At 43.2% G+C, this 17,703-nt stretch overlaps 1 protein-coding gene across 1 annotated transcript; it reads left to right on the top strand.

Annotated features, from left to right (window-relative positions):
• Nucleotides 1-615: 615 nt before the first annotated feature.
• On the top strand, nt 616-7,522 carry CBLN2 (cerebellin 2 precursor). The gene is made up of 4 exons (XM_030549546.1): nt 616-751; nt 1,741-2,242; nt 5,005-5,124; nt 5,428-7,522. The coding sequence occupies exons 1-4, from the start codon at nt 738-740 to the stop codon at nt 5,623-5,625; spliced, it is 834 nt and encodes a 277-aa protein (XP_030405406.1). The 5' UTR covers nt 616-737; the 3' UTR covers nt 5,626-7,522.
• The last annotated feature ends 10,181 nt before the right edge of the window (nt 7,523-17,703 follow it).

Genomic DNA, 17,703 nt, shown 5'->3' on the forward strand with positions numbered 1-17,703 from the left:
TGCACTGGGTGGGGGTGAGTGTCCATGGGATGCCGGGGCGCAGGAACAAGCACTGTAAGAAATGAGGCGCTAGTGCCTAAGCGAAGAGAGCGCTTTTAAGGGACAGAGACAGGACCCCGGGGGCCTCGCCCTGCTTCAGGCTGCGCCCAGCGTTGAACTGGAGGGCTCTCTATTAATGTGATATGCACTAGGAATGGATTTTACGCTGGCGGCTCCCTCGCCCCTCCTTGCATTTACCACTGAACTGGGGCGTGGGCTCTAAAAGCAAATAAGGAATCATGGGGATGCCCCCTCTGTCTCTGGGGCGGGCCTTTAAACGCGTCCAGCTGGTTTCTCCTGGGGGAGAGTTTATCTCGTTTTGGGTTTCTCCTGGGGTGGCTCTGGTGTAAACGCGGCTTGCTTCCGCTGCAGAGCGTTACACGGCCGCTCTGACCCTTGCCGAGACACTCCAGCTGGGACGATCTATCCAGGGTAGGGCCGGGAGGTGTGAGCCTGCGAGGGGGGGTGTCTTGCCGGCGTGGTCTCCAGCCCCTACGCCTGGTGTGTGAGGCAGTGACGAGTGTCAGTGTGCGTGTGAAAGACAGAGAGGGAGGGAGGAGAGGGGGGTTGTTGGCAATGGGCGGGAGAGAATGAGGCGAGTCCTGCTTCCTTTTCTTTCTGCCAGCACCATCTCAGCTCATTTTCTCTAAGCAATTCAACTTCACGGACAGCTACCTAGCCAGCCCGACGCTCCCATTATGGATCTACCAGGTAACCAACAATATCCCGGAGCTAGTTGGTCCACTTAAATATGCATCGGCCGGGGGGAGGAGGGGATGGGGTAGAGTCTCGGGAGAGGGGGTACATCACGGATTTAAATTTGTGTTGAAGAGGGAAGGTGACTGGATGCAACTTCTCAGAAAGAATCTAAATGCAATTTGATTTCCTAGGACAGGGAAGGGGGATTCTTAGTCTTTCTTTCCCCTCCCAAGAGTTTAATGGACCGGTAAGTTTCAAAGGGGCACCCTACAGATCGCAGCTCAGCTGGCCTGTGGAATAGATTAAAAGTATAAATTGGTGCCAGTGTCTAAAGTCTCCGTAATTCAAAAGAAAGTGTTTGTCGCAAACTGAGTTAGAAAGAGAGCTCCACAATGACGGGAATATGCCAGCGCTCGGCTTTACAGTAGGAAAGGGGTTATTTTATTTTTTATTAATGCTTATGAAATCGCGTGGGTAACATTAGCGAAGCAGCCGCAAGCGCGCAGAGCGCATATGTCTGTGAAGCTCTTCGGGCTATTCGCGCTTGGCGAGACCAGGAGAGAACAGGCGTCGATCGCACCTTAGCAGCTGTGACAAAAAGTCAGGCTGCGGGCTCTTCGGTGGTGGTTTAAACACCCGCCTTCCGCAAGGGGGATTAAAGGCTAGTTGGGGATCTGTCAATAAGGTTTAGCTGGCTTGATTTCGAGGCTAAAAGTGTGGGAAGTGAGAAAAAAATACAACTACCGCGCACTTTTCCTTCCCGTCTCAAACTGCGGGGGGAATATGGCAGTACCCCCCCGGGGAGGGGGGTGCGGGGAGGAGACATCTGTCAGGGCACTTGGATCTCCTGGACCTGTTGTGCCCGCTTAGTGACACCCTGCCAGCGAGGACGGCAGGTGCGCGCTTGCCGCGGTGCTGGGCTCGCCAGGGCTAGTGCGGGTGTTGTGTGGCTGCTCTCCCTGGATCGGTGTGCTGAGTTGCTTCTCTTTGCCGTTGCTAGACCTGTGTGCCGCCCGCCTGTGAGGACGCCTCATGCCCTGCCCGAGGGGAGGACTCGGATCTAGTCCCAAGCCGGCTGCCAAGGAGAGAGCGCAGGGGAGGAACTAGGCGCAGTCTCCCCTCCCTACCCCCTTGCTCCCTGATGCCGGCGCCGAGCGGGAGCGGCTGCTGGCCCCTGCCGAAGATGCCGGGTCTAGGGCGGCGGGGGGCGCTGCCGGAGCCCGCGGGCTGCTGCTCCTGCCTGGCGGCGGCGCTGGCTTTGCTGCTGCTGCTGCTGCCTGCCGGCCGCCCGGTGCGTGCGCAGAACGACACAGAGCCCATCGTGCTGGAGGGCAAGTGCCTGGTGGTTTGCGACTCCAGCCCGTCGGCCGACGGGGCCATCACCTCCTCCTTGGGGATCTCGGTGCGCTCGGGCAGCGCCAAGGTGGCCTTCTCGGCCACCAGGAGCACCAACCACGAGCCGTCGGAGATGAGCAACCGCACCATGACCATCTACTTCGACCAGGTCAGCCAGCTCCTGCTCTAGCCTGCCCTCTCCCCTGGGGATGCTCCCCATCGCTAGCCCCGCTAGCCCCCTGGACCCACACTTACTGACCACCCCCACTCACACGCACACACACCCTGCTGTGGTCCCCTGCATGGAGTTTGCAGAAAGTATCGCCCCGGCTGAGCAACTTCATCCTCCCGAGGAAGCGTTTGCATTTTCATTATTAATGGTACATAATGTAGGCTTCTGCTTCGCTTTTCTATGGCGCCTTGCCGGCAAGGATCCCAAAGCTCCCAGCAAATCTTTTCTGATGGGAGTTAAAAGGGGCGAGGGCGTGCAGACCTCAGGACAGCAGGGCATTCAGTATAGCAACCCCCGTGCTCGCGGGCAGTCACTGAACCTGTCGATTCCGAGTGTATTTGGCAATGTTACCGCGTCTCTCTTGGGTGAAGGGTGTTTCCTACCCTGTGTTGTCAAAGTAGTCAAACGATGCGTAGCGAAGGAGTAGGTTCATTTTGCACGATTTAGAGCCAGTGCAGAATGGTGATACTGTCCTTAGAGTCACTCTGAGCTCATTCTGTTTTCATCGTATCTTTCCTGTGTGGATCCGTCACTGCCATTTTCGTCGGGTTACCTGATTTGAATGCTGCCCTTAGGAATTGTCGTGTGTTGTTCTCAATTACGAATGCCTTGATTTTTGGTCTGCAATCTTATTTATTCTGTTACATAGGGGATCTAGAACTCGTTAGTATCTTAAAACAAAAACAACCAACCACCAACAAACAACAAAACACCTCTACCCCTCTAAATCTTAATCAGTTACAGCTTAACTTAAGGAGCCTCGCCATTCCCTTTGATATCAGAGAGAGACAGATTTCTGCACATCGTTTATTGTATATGTTTGGCTCTCATCAGTTTGTTCATGTAACTTCATCTCCATGTTTCCACAGTAATGAAGCTATTTTCTTTTTCCTCATGGTTTCATTTTTTTCTTTAGTTCATTAGGGCAAATGGTGGAGGTTAGGGTTTGATACTTTTAGGGTGTTGCTTTTAATTTTATCCCTAATTTCAGTTCAGCAAAAAAAAAGGTAAAACAAGGATTGCAAGCCTGTAAATCTAATAGTCTGACAGAAAATATTGAGGAGAGAGAGGGAGAACTGGTGTTTGATATACCTACTGGCCAGACCCTTCTTCCTTCTCCCCTTCATCATATACTAAACTGGGACTGGGATCACTGGTCATCTGAGCAGGAGGTTGAGAAATAAAGAAAAATGGGAAGATAGGAAAGAAGGGCTTAATAGGACTCTGAACGCCCCTCCCCCCCTTTTAATGACTCTCTGATATTAACAAGCACAGGGAATGGTAATCCATAGAATATTGCGAGAGAGTGGATAGAGCTAGTGTGGTGATGAAGAATAAGAAAGACATTCGGAAACCCCTTTTGAAACATTCAGCCAGGTTCACAATTGTCTTTTGCTTTGAGTTGTCTAATCTGCCCAGGTTTTATTGTTTTTTAAAACGGTTTTCTCAACTAAATTTGGAAAGATTGAATTTTACTACTTGCCTAGTTATAGATAGTGAAACCTGGGCACATTCACTATAGAGTAGCAAAGAATCCTGTGGCACCTTATAGACTAACAGACGTTTTGGAGCATGAGCTTTCGTGGGTGAATACCCACTTCCTCAGATGCATGTATTCACACCACGAAAGCTCATGCTCCAAACGTCTGTTAGTCTATAAGTGCCACAGGATTCTTTGCTGCTTTTACAGATCCAGACTAACACGCTACCCCCTCTGATACTTGTCAATATATAGGGTGGGTTTTATCCCTGTCCAGTTAAAACACCCAACGGCTTATAAGTAATTTCTGAGAGAGGAGACTGGACAGAAGAAAGTAGGGGCCCAATCTTGATTGCATTGACGTCAATGCAAGTTTCATCATTAACATCAGTGGAAGCAGGAGTGGGCCTCTCTTGCAATGGCTGAATAGATGTTGGTATCCTGTGAATGTGATTTCCTCTTAACTGTAAATATGGCAAATTGGGAGTGTTCTGGGGGAAAAAAACACAATAACAAACCCTGAACAGTTTCTTCCCATAGATTCTCTCCTGCCCCTTTCCACTTGGTAGAGTGGTTTGGCTAATTAACTTGGCATAGAAGGTCATCTTACCTCATTCTAATTGTATGAGTGTACTCTCATGCAACAGTCTTCACTATTCCTTACTCCAGCTTCTGAGATGGCCAGAGCTTCTTTCTGTGGATATAATGCATCCCACTTATTTATTCAAGTCGGTTATAATTAGTACCAACCCTCCAGAGGAAGAGAAAGAGAGGAGTGAATTGGCAGAAATGATATATAATTCCTCCATCCCTTCACTCAGTTGCAACATGTTTAAGTCCTATTTTGTTATGTATTTGTTTAACACGTTAAACTTGGGGCATAATTAGTTTCAAAAGTGACATATAAAAATCCATTGCACATTTACTTGACAGTTACTGTTCCCTTCTCTTGTCTGTCCAGTAATATGTCTCCTCCTTTACTTTATTGGGGCTGTGGTGTTTTCACTCAGTCTAACAGGTTTGGGTTCATCACTGTCTTAATAAACCACTTTACGAACTACAATACTTTTTAAATGCCTTGGAAATTGACTCCTTCCCCCTGTAGTACGATTTAATTGTATTGCAATTACCATTTCCAATAAGCTTTACATAGGTCATGGAGCTGATGCAGAATTTTTCTGGCACTTAATTGATTTTTCTTTGTTTGTTTGCTTTCCAGGTATTAGTTAATATTGGCAACCATTTTGATCTTGCGTCCAGTATATTTGTAGCACCAAGAAAAGGGATTTATAGTTTCAGTTTCCACGTGGTCAAGGTTTATAACAGACAGACTATCCAGGTGGGTAGTAATTTAAACACTCCATTGAAGATTCTTCAAGATTCTTGAAGATTCTTGTACTCTCTTTGCTTTTAAAATGTGGACCTATAAGCAATAGGTAATATATAAAAACACAGAAAGTGAAGAATTTATGCATGCACTGTTTATTAAGGTGAACATTTTGTCTGCTCTGTAAAATGATGGAATGAAATAAAAATAATCATTGATTACTTTTAGATTAGCTCAAACCTGCTGCTTTTGAGTGTGAAAGGTTAATGAAGTGCATAAAGAAAAAATACTTAATATTGTCTCTTTGCATTTTAGGTAAGTTTAATGCAAAACGGCTACCCAGTGATTTCAGCTTTTGCAGGGGATCAGGATGTCACCAGAGAAGCAGCCAGCAATGGAGTCTTGCTCCACATGGAGAGAGAAGACAAAGTGCATCTCAAACTGGAAAGGGGTAACCTCATGGGAGGGTGGAAATACTCAACCTTTTCTGGCTTCTTAGTCTTTCCACTATAAAGGAAGACCAAATAGGAGCCAGATTCTTGAGCTAGAACAAGGATTGAGTCGTTAATGACACACTGAACTTGGCAGAACATGATAATATTTCCAACTACGCAGTCAGACTGTCATGGTAGAAGAATGATAACCTTCTAAACTCCAATATTTACTTTGAATATTGACAATTCCTCCGGAAACCTGCGCCTCTAATTAGTTTTAGACGACAGTGATCTTTAGGAGAAATGAAATTATCGACCTGAGCAATTTGTACCTGTGATTGTAAAGTCAATTTCGGATTTTATTGTTGGGATCATTGACTTTTTTTCTTTCTTCCTTTCTTTCTGTTGTTGTTGTCCTGATGAGACAAGTAATTTGGACCACACAATCACTTGTCAAAGGCTCACTCCAGACCCAGAAGAATTCACCATTTGATGAAGTGTTCTTTCAATGATTTTTTCTTTGTGTTGTATAGCTTTAAGGAAAAAAAAAAGAGAAAAAAATGGCTTCAGTCTCAGTCCTGTATTTTCTTGGGGAGGGGGAATTCTGGACATTATTGTGTCAAGAAGTGCTTTATCCAGTGAAGCAAACTTTGCACGATTGGAACTTACTTTGTTTTGTGTTTATATTTTTCATCAACAACTTATTTTTGTTTTCTGATTTTTTGTGCAAAAATTGTAAGCTAGATTGATCAATAAGACAAAACAAAGCACATATATACTTTGTAGCTCGAAGTAAAATTAACCAATGAACAATTCTGTCTGCACTTTTCAAATGATCTTTACAGATGCATTTAGAGAAGGAGCTATGTGATCCTTGACTTATAACCTCAAATCCTTAAAGAAACTGACATTTCTGAATTATCCTGACATTTCTAGAAGAAACAGTAGAGGCTTTGAATACCTTATCTGACCATACCCTAAAATATATCATTTATTTGCATTACTGAGTGTATTTTGGTGTTTTTATCTGATATGTAGTTATTATATGTGTTCATTAATGCTTGAATACAGTTTATGGGAACACTGAAAGATGACAGACCAAACTTCTTCCTCTCCAAGTTAAATAAAAGAAGATCCCTGTTTTCCCCCGCCAGGATCAGGTATATCACCAGTTACCACTAGTATTTTGAAAGCATATGGTAGTAGGATGTCAAGACCTGAGGCTGTGAAACTAGTTGAAGGTTTATGTATCATCAGTGAATGCACCATAAATTATACAATTTTTTAATTTATTTATTGTCTGTATATGCTTCTCCTCTTAGCACACAGAGTCCAAAGAAATCTGGGTGCAGACTCCATCCAGTACTGTATGCCAGGAAAAGTCATTGATTCCAAATGATAAAAGACGAAACTCAAATTCATCCTTTTTCCGTCAATGTAACCAAAATGCTGAATAACTTAAGATTCAGAATAAATGGGTTTGATGTCCATCTTGCTTTTTTCAATTCTATATATAAGGGTCAGAGTATTGAATTGTGCACTTAGGAAATACTGCAGTTTTTGCTCATTAGGCTCATTGAAGGGATTTTGTTTTATTTTATTTTATTTGTCTTGCTATTAAGTATGTAAGTAATTTGAGTATTTAATTTTTATATTTTGTCAGGTTCCCCCCCCAAACATAATGCAAAAACATTTGCAGAATATTAATGGCAGACATACTGCATTTCAAAATTATGATGGCCATATTGTTTTCATTGTAAATTTATCATTAAAGGACATTGCCCATTAAAAAAAAAACCCATGTTCTTTAAAAAAGAAACAAACCTTAATTGTGTTTGCTCTAATACCTCAGATTATTAAAACTCAAATCATTTTAAAAATCTACTGTATTTGCACCATTTATGCTGTTTGTTTATTTTTGGCACTTCACTTGGCTTGGTTAAGGAGAAAAAGACTGGTCAGTTTAGTTTTTGTTTTTAGTCAGTTACACTTTCTGATTCTTATGCACTGGTGCACTGCTGCAATTATTTGGTTACAAACTCTTCAGGGGTATGTTTAAATCAAGGGGGAAAACTATTTCAATTAGAATAAAAAGAAATCATGAAAACAATTTTATAAAAATTAGATAGTCCAAACCCACTTGTTTCTTTTATCTAATTTTTGGGTATAAAAGACCTGACAGACTTCTTTGAACAAGGAGACACTGAAGTGGGAGCAAGTTACTGAGTTTAGAGTTTCTGAGATAAACAGAATTTGGAAGCAAATCTGAGAGGTTACCATAATCAAGTATGCAGTCATATTGACCTCAATGTGGTTATTCATGTGAGTAGGGTGAGCCTGATCAAGTCCTGATTCTTGCCTCAGCCAAGAGATTCCAGTCAAGAAGAGGACCCCTTCCCAAAACTAGAGATATTCTGGCAAGTTACTTAGGCCATTGTGAGAGCAGAATATGCAGTTGAATCTCCTTTTTCTTTTCAAGTGCATCACCTCAACCTTATCCATTTATTTAAAAATAATGGATAGATCATGCTTTCAATCTGTCTTTGAGGTGGGGCAAGACCTCTGATTTATTGTTCATTTCCCTACTGTTTCATTCCAAGTTTTGTGTTGTGGTTCTAAGGGAGAGAGTTAGAAAACTTATATAAAATGCTAAATAAAAGCAAACTGAATAGCACATTCTTATTCTGCGCTAGCTATACTGAGAATAATTTTTTTCTTCCCAGAGAATTCTCTGCAACTGTTAGCTTTCTACCCACTCCGTTTTACTAAAGTAGTTTCTAAGACTGTAGAGAGCCCAGTCTGGCTTTCATTGAAGTCATTGGGTGTATCAATGATAAATGTAATATCTCAATATCTGTATCAGGGAGATGAGACATACATTGTGGAACTCAACAGAAAAAAACAAAAACAGACTTGCTAAAGAGAGCCTAATATAGTAGTCATGGACAGTAAATTTAATTTAATAGTGATTGATGAAAGTAACTTTATTTCATTGGATGCAATTTAAGGTTGGCCTAAATGACGTTGTAAATTTCATGTTGGTAAGCAGTGTGAGAGTTAGTAAGTGTAAACATACTTCTTAAGGGAGCAGAAGAATGGGATCATAACAGGAATAACAACCAACAGGAGAATCTAAGAAAGGTGAGACAGGGCATGCCGCCTGCAGCTCTAGTACGAAAGCTTTAGCTCCCTAGTTTGTTTTTTTACAGTGATGCCCTTTGGATGGTGGAAGCCAGGAGCTGCATTAGGAAAAGAGAAATATTGTTAGTGTACCTTGTTCAGTTCCTCTAGCACTGTGACAAGTACAAGCAGAGTTTGAACTTGACCCTTTAAGGTACTCTGTGCCCTCATCTTCTATTGAAAGCAGTGGGAGTTAAGCATTTCTCAGAAGTGGTCAGCACCTTGCAGCATTGACCTGGTTATGCAGAAACCATCCTCCCAACCAACCAATCCAAAAAAAAACCCCACATTGTGGGTTACATTATGTTTGTCCATTTTATCTTTTCTGCTTTTACACAGGAACATCCAGTTTTTATTGGAGAAGCTTCTATTTACACTTGGCAAAGTATATGATAGATTTAAAAAATCCAGCATCATTAATGAGCTAGTTATATCATTTTCATGAGCAATGATTTGTCAGTATAAAGTCTATGAAAATAATATTTACTATAAATATGTTAAAAATACAGTGTCTGTCCATGGGACAATTTGCATTTCTAGGCAGTGGGACCACTTGCATACCTAGCATAAAGTAGCGTGACTCCCACTGACTCTAGTGTTGTATTTGGCCTAATAAGTAAAGGTCTTTGTTTAATGAATGAGTCTGACTGCTAAGTACAGAATTTTGATGGATCAGATTCTTACTTTGGTTATGCAGTTTCATGAATCAGAATGATTGAAATATTGCTTTATGGTCATTGACTACCTGTTAAAAAGATCCTGGTACATTGTTATAAGCTCCTGGGGTTAAGGGGGGTAAGGTAATATCTTTTATTGGACCAACTTCTGTTGGTGAGAGAGACAAGTACATCACAACCACAATTATATGCAGAAAGGCTGGTTAGACTTAACACAGGGAATCCTTTGATTTAATGCTTTTATAATCAAGTATCAGCAAAATGAAAGTCTGCTTTCTTAGCAAAATAAATAAATAACTTTCTGAATGAAAAGGCCAGTCTTGCTTTCCTTACTCATATGAGTAATTCTGTTGATATAAATGGGACTATTTGCATGAATAAGCTGGGCAATATTGGGCGTGAATTGGGGAAGTGTAAACTTTTGTCAGAGTCTGATCCTGCTTACTTTTAAAATCAATGGCAATAATCCTTTTTGATTTCAGTGGGAACCCTACCCGCTGCAGGCAACAATCTGCAATTTAAAAGTGTTACAGTATTGATCATAATCCTGCCGGTGCAACCCAAGTACTAGAGAAACTCCTTTAACTCATTGTGTTATAAATCCATCTTCAGAATGAGTACCTTTCTGGTTTTATACAACTTTATAAACAATATAGCTGTTTTTTTTTTGTTTAGACCTTATTGGTGCCATCCAAAATGAAATTGTTATGTTTATATCATGCGTTGCCATGAAACTTTGTGGCATATGTGGAGTTCACATAACATTTCATACTTCTACCCCTGACAAAATAAATCAAATTAATTCAATGAATCCCAAGCACTCTTCAGCAATAAAATAATAAAGATAACAAACTCATGTCTACATTAATCCTAAATGTATTCTGTTTCATTATGCTGATTTTCTTCTAAGTTCAAATATGTAAGAAATTGTAATTGGCTCATAATTAAAATTTACATTATATATTTTAATTTTCTGACAGACCTACAGATCAAATGCTGCAAATAATGTAAATAGTAGCCTAGTGAGATATTGCAATATAATTCATAGGAATTCCAAATACAATAAATAGAAACATCTGCATCAATAGAAAAGTTAAGCACTAACTAACAGGAAATGCCAAAATTAAGGTAGCAAATTGATGATAGTGATTGCTGCCACTTCCACTATAATAATGATCAATGTAATCTTTAAATATTGGAATGTTAAAGAAGTTGCATTGAAATATCTTGTGATGTGTTCTTTATTGAAAGGATCCCATTCCATGTGCCTATTACAATGACTTTGCAGAAACAGAACCTCTCATATATATAACTGCTATCTCTACATTAGGCATAATGGAGTTGACTGTCAAACTTCTAATGGATCCTTTTGGCTCTCTGTGTGTGTGCGCACAGTGTGTATATATATATATAGAGAGAGAGAGAGAGAGAGAGATGAGGTTGTACAAATAGATAGCATTTTCTTATGTACCTTTTCCTTCATTTCACCTAAGTATTACCTAAAAATATTTTCTCCCATTTTAGAAATAGGTACTGTAAAGCAATAGATACTATATATTAATATCTATAACTGAAAATACACTGAGAAATATAATTGCAAAGAATTTTATAAATAAAAGTTCAGAGAGCTGCCACTGTTTAACTAGTCTTTAAGATGAAGTGAAGCACAGAGTTAATAATAAAAAGCTTCTGTGGTTTCAAGAAGCTCCAGTTCTGTTAAAGCTTTTGTGATGTATGAACTCCTCTGTGCTGAGTAATGCATCCCGAGAACTGCTGTAAAACACCAGACAGTGGAGCTATCACAAATTGGCAATTCTTTGTGTCCTTAATCGATTAGCATTGGTTGGAAAGAAGGTGGTACACATCAATGTTAAATCTGTAAGGGAAAATTCATCCCTCTTGTTTAGCGGCTGCAATATTCCCCTGCTATCTTCCTTTTTACCCCTGTACATTTTCTACATAGCTATGCACTTTGTATGTCACATGTCTAAAACAAGACTATGGAATCCTACTGTGCATTCATGGGGGTCAGGATCAGAGGGATCACCCTCTTCTCTCACCCCTTCTCTCCCCATCCCCCTCCATACATACACTCTTGATTTTTATCTTCACTAGGAAAAAGGTCAACACTGCAGCATTCATTTCTAAGTAAAAGCAGTAAGTATAGAATTTGATGCATGACAAACTATATAAGAGAGAATCTTTCTACTCCCTAGAAAATAATTTATCCTTAAGTGCAAAGTTTTATTAGATTTCTTGGGAGATTTTTTTTTTTGACGTGGTTTCTAACACATCTGCCTGGGAACTGCCAGCAAGAAACAGTTTCTCTGTCCCTTCTCCTCTCACCTGACTTTGCTGGAGATTCTTGTGTTATCATTAATCATCATAATCTTGCTCAGCATAATAACTGTACCATTTATCTTGACTATCTAGTCAAAATGAGCTTCCGTAATAACTTTATATTGATATAAAAACATAGATTTTTCCTTCCTTTTTCCAAAGGTTTCCACTACTTCCTAGCTCTATAACACAGCAATACATTAACACCATTCTCTTACCAAGAACGTCTCATCACTGAGACCTATATCATCTCGCTGTATCGTTTGGAGGGAAATTCCTAATTGTGGATTCATTTTAATGCAGACTTTATACAATATTTTATTTTTGTGATGGAGCATTTTTAACAATGTTTTCCAGTGAAACATTTAACTTCTCACTCATAATGTTTTCAAATCTTGTCCATTCAAATGATCATAGCTTCAGAGTCCTATCTATTAGACACATGAGCCTGCAGTTCTGCACCCAAAGTACCCATTGAACTGAGCCCTAACTGGTTAATAAGGGACAGAAAACAAAGACAATTAAAATAGAATGTACATGAATCAGTGAGTTCTGATAAATATTTTGATCCTGTTAAATCTGTTTCCCAGAGGGGAGAATTTGCATATTAGAGGTGACTTAGCAGCCCTTGATCCTCTTAGTCCTTTTAAAACATTCTATGGCCAGAGGTACTAGAAAACTTTCTGCATCCCCATAGAGCCTTTTTAGGTAATATAAACCTTGGAATGCAAGTGTTAGGAGGCAGGAAAAGAAAAGGAGAATGCAAAAGACAGTTCTTTGAATAGATGCAGCTATGTGTTCCATTTAGGTGTGCACATGAAACTGGAGAACTTTGCCTAGCAGTACCCCTTGGGGCCGCGCTTGCACCCTGTGGCCCTAGCCTCTCCCCAGGCTATATAAAAGTGTCACCAGCCCAACACACCTCAGTTCCTTCTTGCCACCTGCAGCTAGAGACAGTGCTTGGCATGGGCAGCATGTGACTTCCACATCTGGGGAGGCAGGGTGTGAGCACCAGAAGCCTCCTCCTCTGAGGACCTGCCCACACTCCACCCCAGGCCCGACCTGGGGCTCAGGGGAGGGGATGGAGACGTGCAAGTGGGTGTTGGAGGTTCCTCAGGGGAAGAGGTGGAATGGGGACAGGAAGAGGAGGATCACCGGTGAGGCCACAGAAGAAGAGGACGAGTGGGAGTGGGACCTCAGGGCAGACTGGAGGTGGGACTATGGCTCAGGTGCCCTTTTGGCGGTTGCGCTCCAAAGACAGTGGGCTGGCATGCTTCCAGAGAGATTTGTGCCACATCCTGTTCAGAGTGGCTTAGCCTCCCCTGGCCTCCTATATCCGCTGCCCATGGAGCTTGGTATGTTTTTTTCACCTCACATTTTCACTCCATTTTCTGAATCTTTTTTTTCTTTTTGTTTTCCTCTAGATAATAGTTAATTAGTAGTACCTGTGATAGACCCAGACCAATTGGATACAGCAGAATAGCAGAAGGCAGATATACTGGCCACTGGATTAACAGTTTTCTGTTCCCTGACTGACCAGAGCAGGGGCTGCTCCAGGCTAATGAGAACATCTGACTCTAATTAACCTGCGAAGAGTCAGGTGAGACCATTAAGCTAATATGACCACCTGACTCTAATTAAGGCCCCGCTGGTACTATAAAAAAGGCTCACTCCAGTCAGGCAGAGGAGAGACAGGAAGCCAGAGGAGAGGAAGTGTGGCTGAAGGGGTGATTAATGAAGACACCCTCAAACCATCGGTAAGGGAGCCCTAAGGTAAGGGTGAAGAAGGGAGAAGCAGGAGAGCTGTGGGGAAGTGCCCCAGGGAAATGTAGCAACTCTGGCAGTGAAAGGTTGGCTGCCAATAGCTGCTACCATTAGGGTCCCTGAGCAGTAACTCGTAGTAGAGGGTGGGCTCGAGTTCCCTCCAACCCACCACTACAGAAACATCTCCTGGGAGGGGAAGTCGGGCCCCTATCAGGACAGGAGGCTAAACCGTTCTGAAATAAGCCCCCAGGGACAACAGAGACTGTGGGAGTTCTCACCAGCCTTCTTGCTGACCTAAGATGAAAAGGGCTCAGTAGACTGTAACCCTGGCCCTAGAGAAAGAAGGGCTACATGGAAGGACACAGTGAGCCACTGAGGCTAGCATAAACCGCCTAGAAGTGCAGGACCCACAGAGGCAAAGTCAGAGCTCTGCCACATACCTTAGGTTTAGTTTAGTATTAGAATATTTGTCTTCCCTGTGTGATATTCACATCAGAGTTCAAGCATTGTTCACTGTGTGGGGTGCCACCCTCAAATAGTGATCCCCACATGTGGTGCTTGTTGTGACTTAGTGAGTGACACATTCTGTAAGTAATTCAAGAAGAGGACTCAACTGGCAAGAGATTTTTCAGCTGAAGCAGCACCTTTTGGAGCAGGCTATGAGGCCTACTTCTGCACCAAAGCCTTCATCTCATTGGCTGTCACCTTTGAATACTGCTCCACATTCAGACCCTACTGATTCCCCCAAGAGGAAGAAGATTAATTTTCCCTCCTCTGGTGTGGCAAGGAAGAGGTCCCATAAGATTAATCAGGACTACCCCAGTGCTCGAGGAGACTCTCCCTCATCGTATAAGATGAATGCTGACCAACACCATATCTTTCCGACATGCAGGATGGAGCAGGTCTCTCTAACTGATCCCCAGTATGGTGCTGAGATCAGCGAGAATCTGTACCATGAACTCCAGTTCTGGCCATGGGGCATCTGTTGAGTTTGGTACTGATCATGTTGGTATCAGTGCCTATGGTCTCCATGCAGGTAGCACATCAGGCAGCTTCAGATCTGATTTGCCTCTCTGTGCCTGACTCTAGTTCAGGAGTTTTCCAGTGCCATAGTTTCTACCACTTCATCCTCTGTCATGTCCTTGGAACCTTCTGGCTGTGTCACAGAGTTGCCATGTTCCTCAATATCCCAGCTTGCACTGCTAGCATCACAGGGTGTGGAATTGAGTCTGATGACATCCTTGACACTGAAGGCCCACTTGGTGCAGATGCACCCCTCAGTTTCATCATTGCAATGGTAGCAGATCCTATCATTGATCTTGGTACAGTCCTTGGTCTTGGTGCTGGAGCCTTCTATGGTACTGGGTGGAAGTGTGTTTCACATGGAACTGCTTGTGCCAATTCCCTAGTCTCCATCTGCACCAATACCACCCCATCCAAATGAGTTGGATGAGTCTGAATGTTAGTTCACACTGGCAAAGATGGCTCCCCAGTTGTCACCAAAGAATCTCTGGGACTCATCAAGATCCAGGTTGGGGTCATCCACCCCTTTTCCTTTTCCTGATAGGCACCAGAGAGCATCTTCAGATCAACATCGGAATCAAAATCAGCATTGTTCCTACAGTGAGGACATGGGCTCTTGTCCCAGTGTCTACTGGATCTTGTGTTTCAAGAACAGGATCCATTATTGGCACAGCAAACTGCTTCTTTTTACTCTCTGGATGACTCTTGTGTGCTGGGCTTCTCCTGGCCAGTGCCTGAGGATTTTAAGGAATATGAGGACATCCTTATGCATATGGCCACTACATTAGGCATCCAGGCTGAATTTCTGAAGGAGAATATGCATAAACTGCTGGATATTCTCCAACCATCAGTCCTCCATCTTGTCTCCATCAGAGTCTCTAATTTTGATGTTTGATGCAAAAGAACTGAGAGGGACAGGAGCGGCGCAGCCATTATGTAGCCAGCAGAGGGGCTAGGGCTGCAGGATTTTCAAACAACTGAGTGATCATTCATCATGATCAGCGGTGAGGTAAAGAGGCTAGAATGTAGGAACAGCAAATGGGTTCCTCAAAAAGCAGGAAGATCACATGTCTGTTCTTTCCACCTGTATTAGCCCCTGAACATATACATTATGGTTGTACATGTATCCAGAACTCTAAGATAGAGCCCTGACACTATGTTATTTGCTTCAGTAACATGGAAATGGAATCAAGCATGTACACATGATTGGCAACTGTACTGAATATTTGGTAAAGGATAGTGGATTCAATACGAGTACATGTCAGGTAAGTGAAACAGTGTTGTTTCCATCAAATGTGGGAATACGTAGTAACAACCTGAACTCCCCTGGGCAAAGCCCTGCTACTTATACAGTTAAAGATCAGGCTGCAGCCTACATATCTAGGACCACTAGTTTTAATATGCAATAAGAGAAAACAATGGAAAATCATCTAGTCGGTTTGGATTGTGGTTTTTTTCTTTTCCCCTCAGTCAGGAAGGAACTCAAGGCTTGGCTACACTTGCAGGTGTGCAGCGCTGGGAGTTACAGCTGTCTTCGTACAGCTGTGTAGGGAAAGCGCTGCAGTGTGGCCACATTGACAGCTACCAGCTCTGCAGTGTGGCCACATTTGCAGCATTTGCAGCGCTGTTGGGAGTGGTGCATTATGGGCAGCTATCCCAGTGTTCAGGTGGCTGCAACGTGCTTTTCAAAAGAGGGGGGTGGGGTGGAGTGTGACAGGGAGCGTGGGGGAGACAGAGAGAGTGGATTTTTGGAGGTGACACTGTATCAGCTCCCTGTCTTGCAAGTTCTAAGGACTGGAAGATACACAGCACCAACCTTCAATCATTTAAAAAGTTTCGACCCCTTCCCCACCCCTCTTTTATTCACTAAATGCAAATAGCCTTCAGACTAGCAGCTGCTCCAAAACGGACTCCCCCCTCCGTGTTGCTCCTCTCCTCAAGCAAACACTATCAAGCTGTGAACATTCCAAAGAAATTCCCCTGCCAGCCTCTGCTCGAGCAAACAAGCTGTGTTTGTTTTTTAGATAAGCAGCTCCGGGAGCCTGGAGTTGACAACAAAACAGCAGAGTGGCTGAACAGGCATTCTGGGATACCTCCTTATACCTCGGAGGCCAATTACAGCGCTTTTGGTGGCCACACTTGCAGAGCAGCACTGCATCACCAGCGCTGCAATCCTTATACCCGAGGCAGAGCAGGAGTACAGCCAGCGCTGCAGCCAGGGAGATGCAGCACTGTATGTGCCTTGCAAGTGTGGACGGTGAGTAAGTTGCAGCGCTGGTGGTGGGTTTACAGTGCTGCAACTCTCCAGTGTAGCCAAGCCCTCAGTTATTTTAAAATAAGGGGTCCAGATACACTGTGCTGCAAGATCTAATGCTTTTTTTGCAAAAAAAGCCTGCTTGTCTCCCTCCACATCCAGACCAAGACAGGCATGATGGCCAGGAGTAGGGGATTTACCTGTATGATGCAGTTTTTTAGATCCTCCTAGAGGTCTGTGGTAAAAGCCTCATAATCTCTAGGGTGATTTCTTTCTGGCTGGCTGGTCTCCCATTCTCCCATCTCTGGGAGAGTGCAGTCAATCAAAACTTGCTGTGCTCAGTGAGGGGGCAGTCTCCTACCTGACTGAATGTAGCGGCCAGCATTACCCTCCCCTTTCCAATCCCTCCTGTTGTGTAAAGAAAGGACTGGGAGTAGATACGGCTTTAGGGAGGTTTAGATTGCTGCTTTTACAGGCCCTAGGGTATCAGGGTACTGGTTATGCACTCCTCCAGCTTTTAGTGGGGCCATGAGAGGGACTTATCTACAAATATTCTGCCCAGGAGGTAGAATGCTGCCAGAAGTCTCCTCAAGCCTCCAAGTAATATAGAGCTGAGGAGATTCCCCTACAGGTATGGTGAGGAAGACAAAGGGTAAAATGTTAGGGTGAGGGGTGGAGGTACATAGAATGAAACACTGGGAAATTAGGGCAGAATGAAATGGGGGCACAGCGTGAAAGGAGTGAAGTGACAGAAACAAACAGGGATTCAGGGAGTGAATGAAATGCTGGCAAGGTGAGAAAGACACCATTATGTGGTGAGGCTATGACAGAGGACACAACATAGGAGTGGGGCTAAAGGGACAGAGTATGAAATGTTTGGGGTAAGAAAGAGGGAATTTAAGAATGAGTGGCTTTGGGG

The sequence above is a fragment of the Gopherus evgoodei genome, chromosome 2, assembly GCF_007399415.2.
Source record: "Gopherus evgoodei ecotype Sinaloan lineage chromosome 2, rGopEvg1_v1.p, whole genome shotgun sequence".
Classification (NCBI taxonomy): Eukaryota; Metazoa; Chordata; order Testudines; family Testudinidae; genus Gopherus; species Gopherus evgoodei.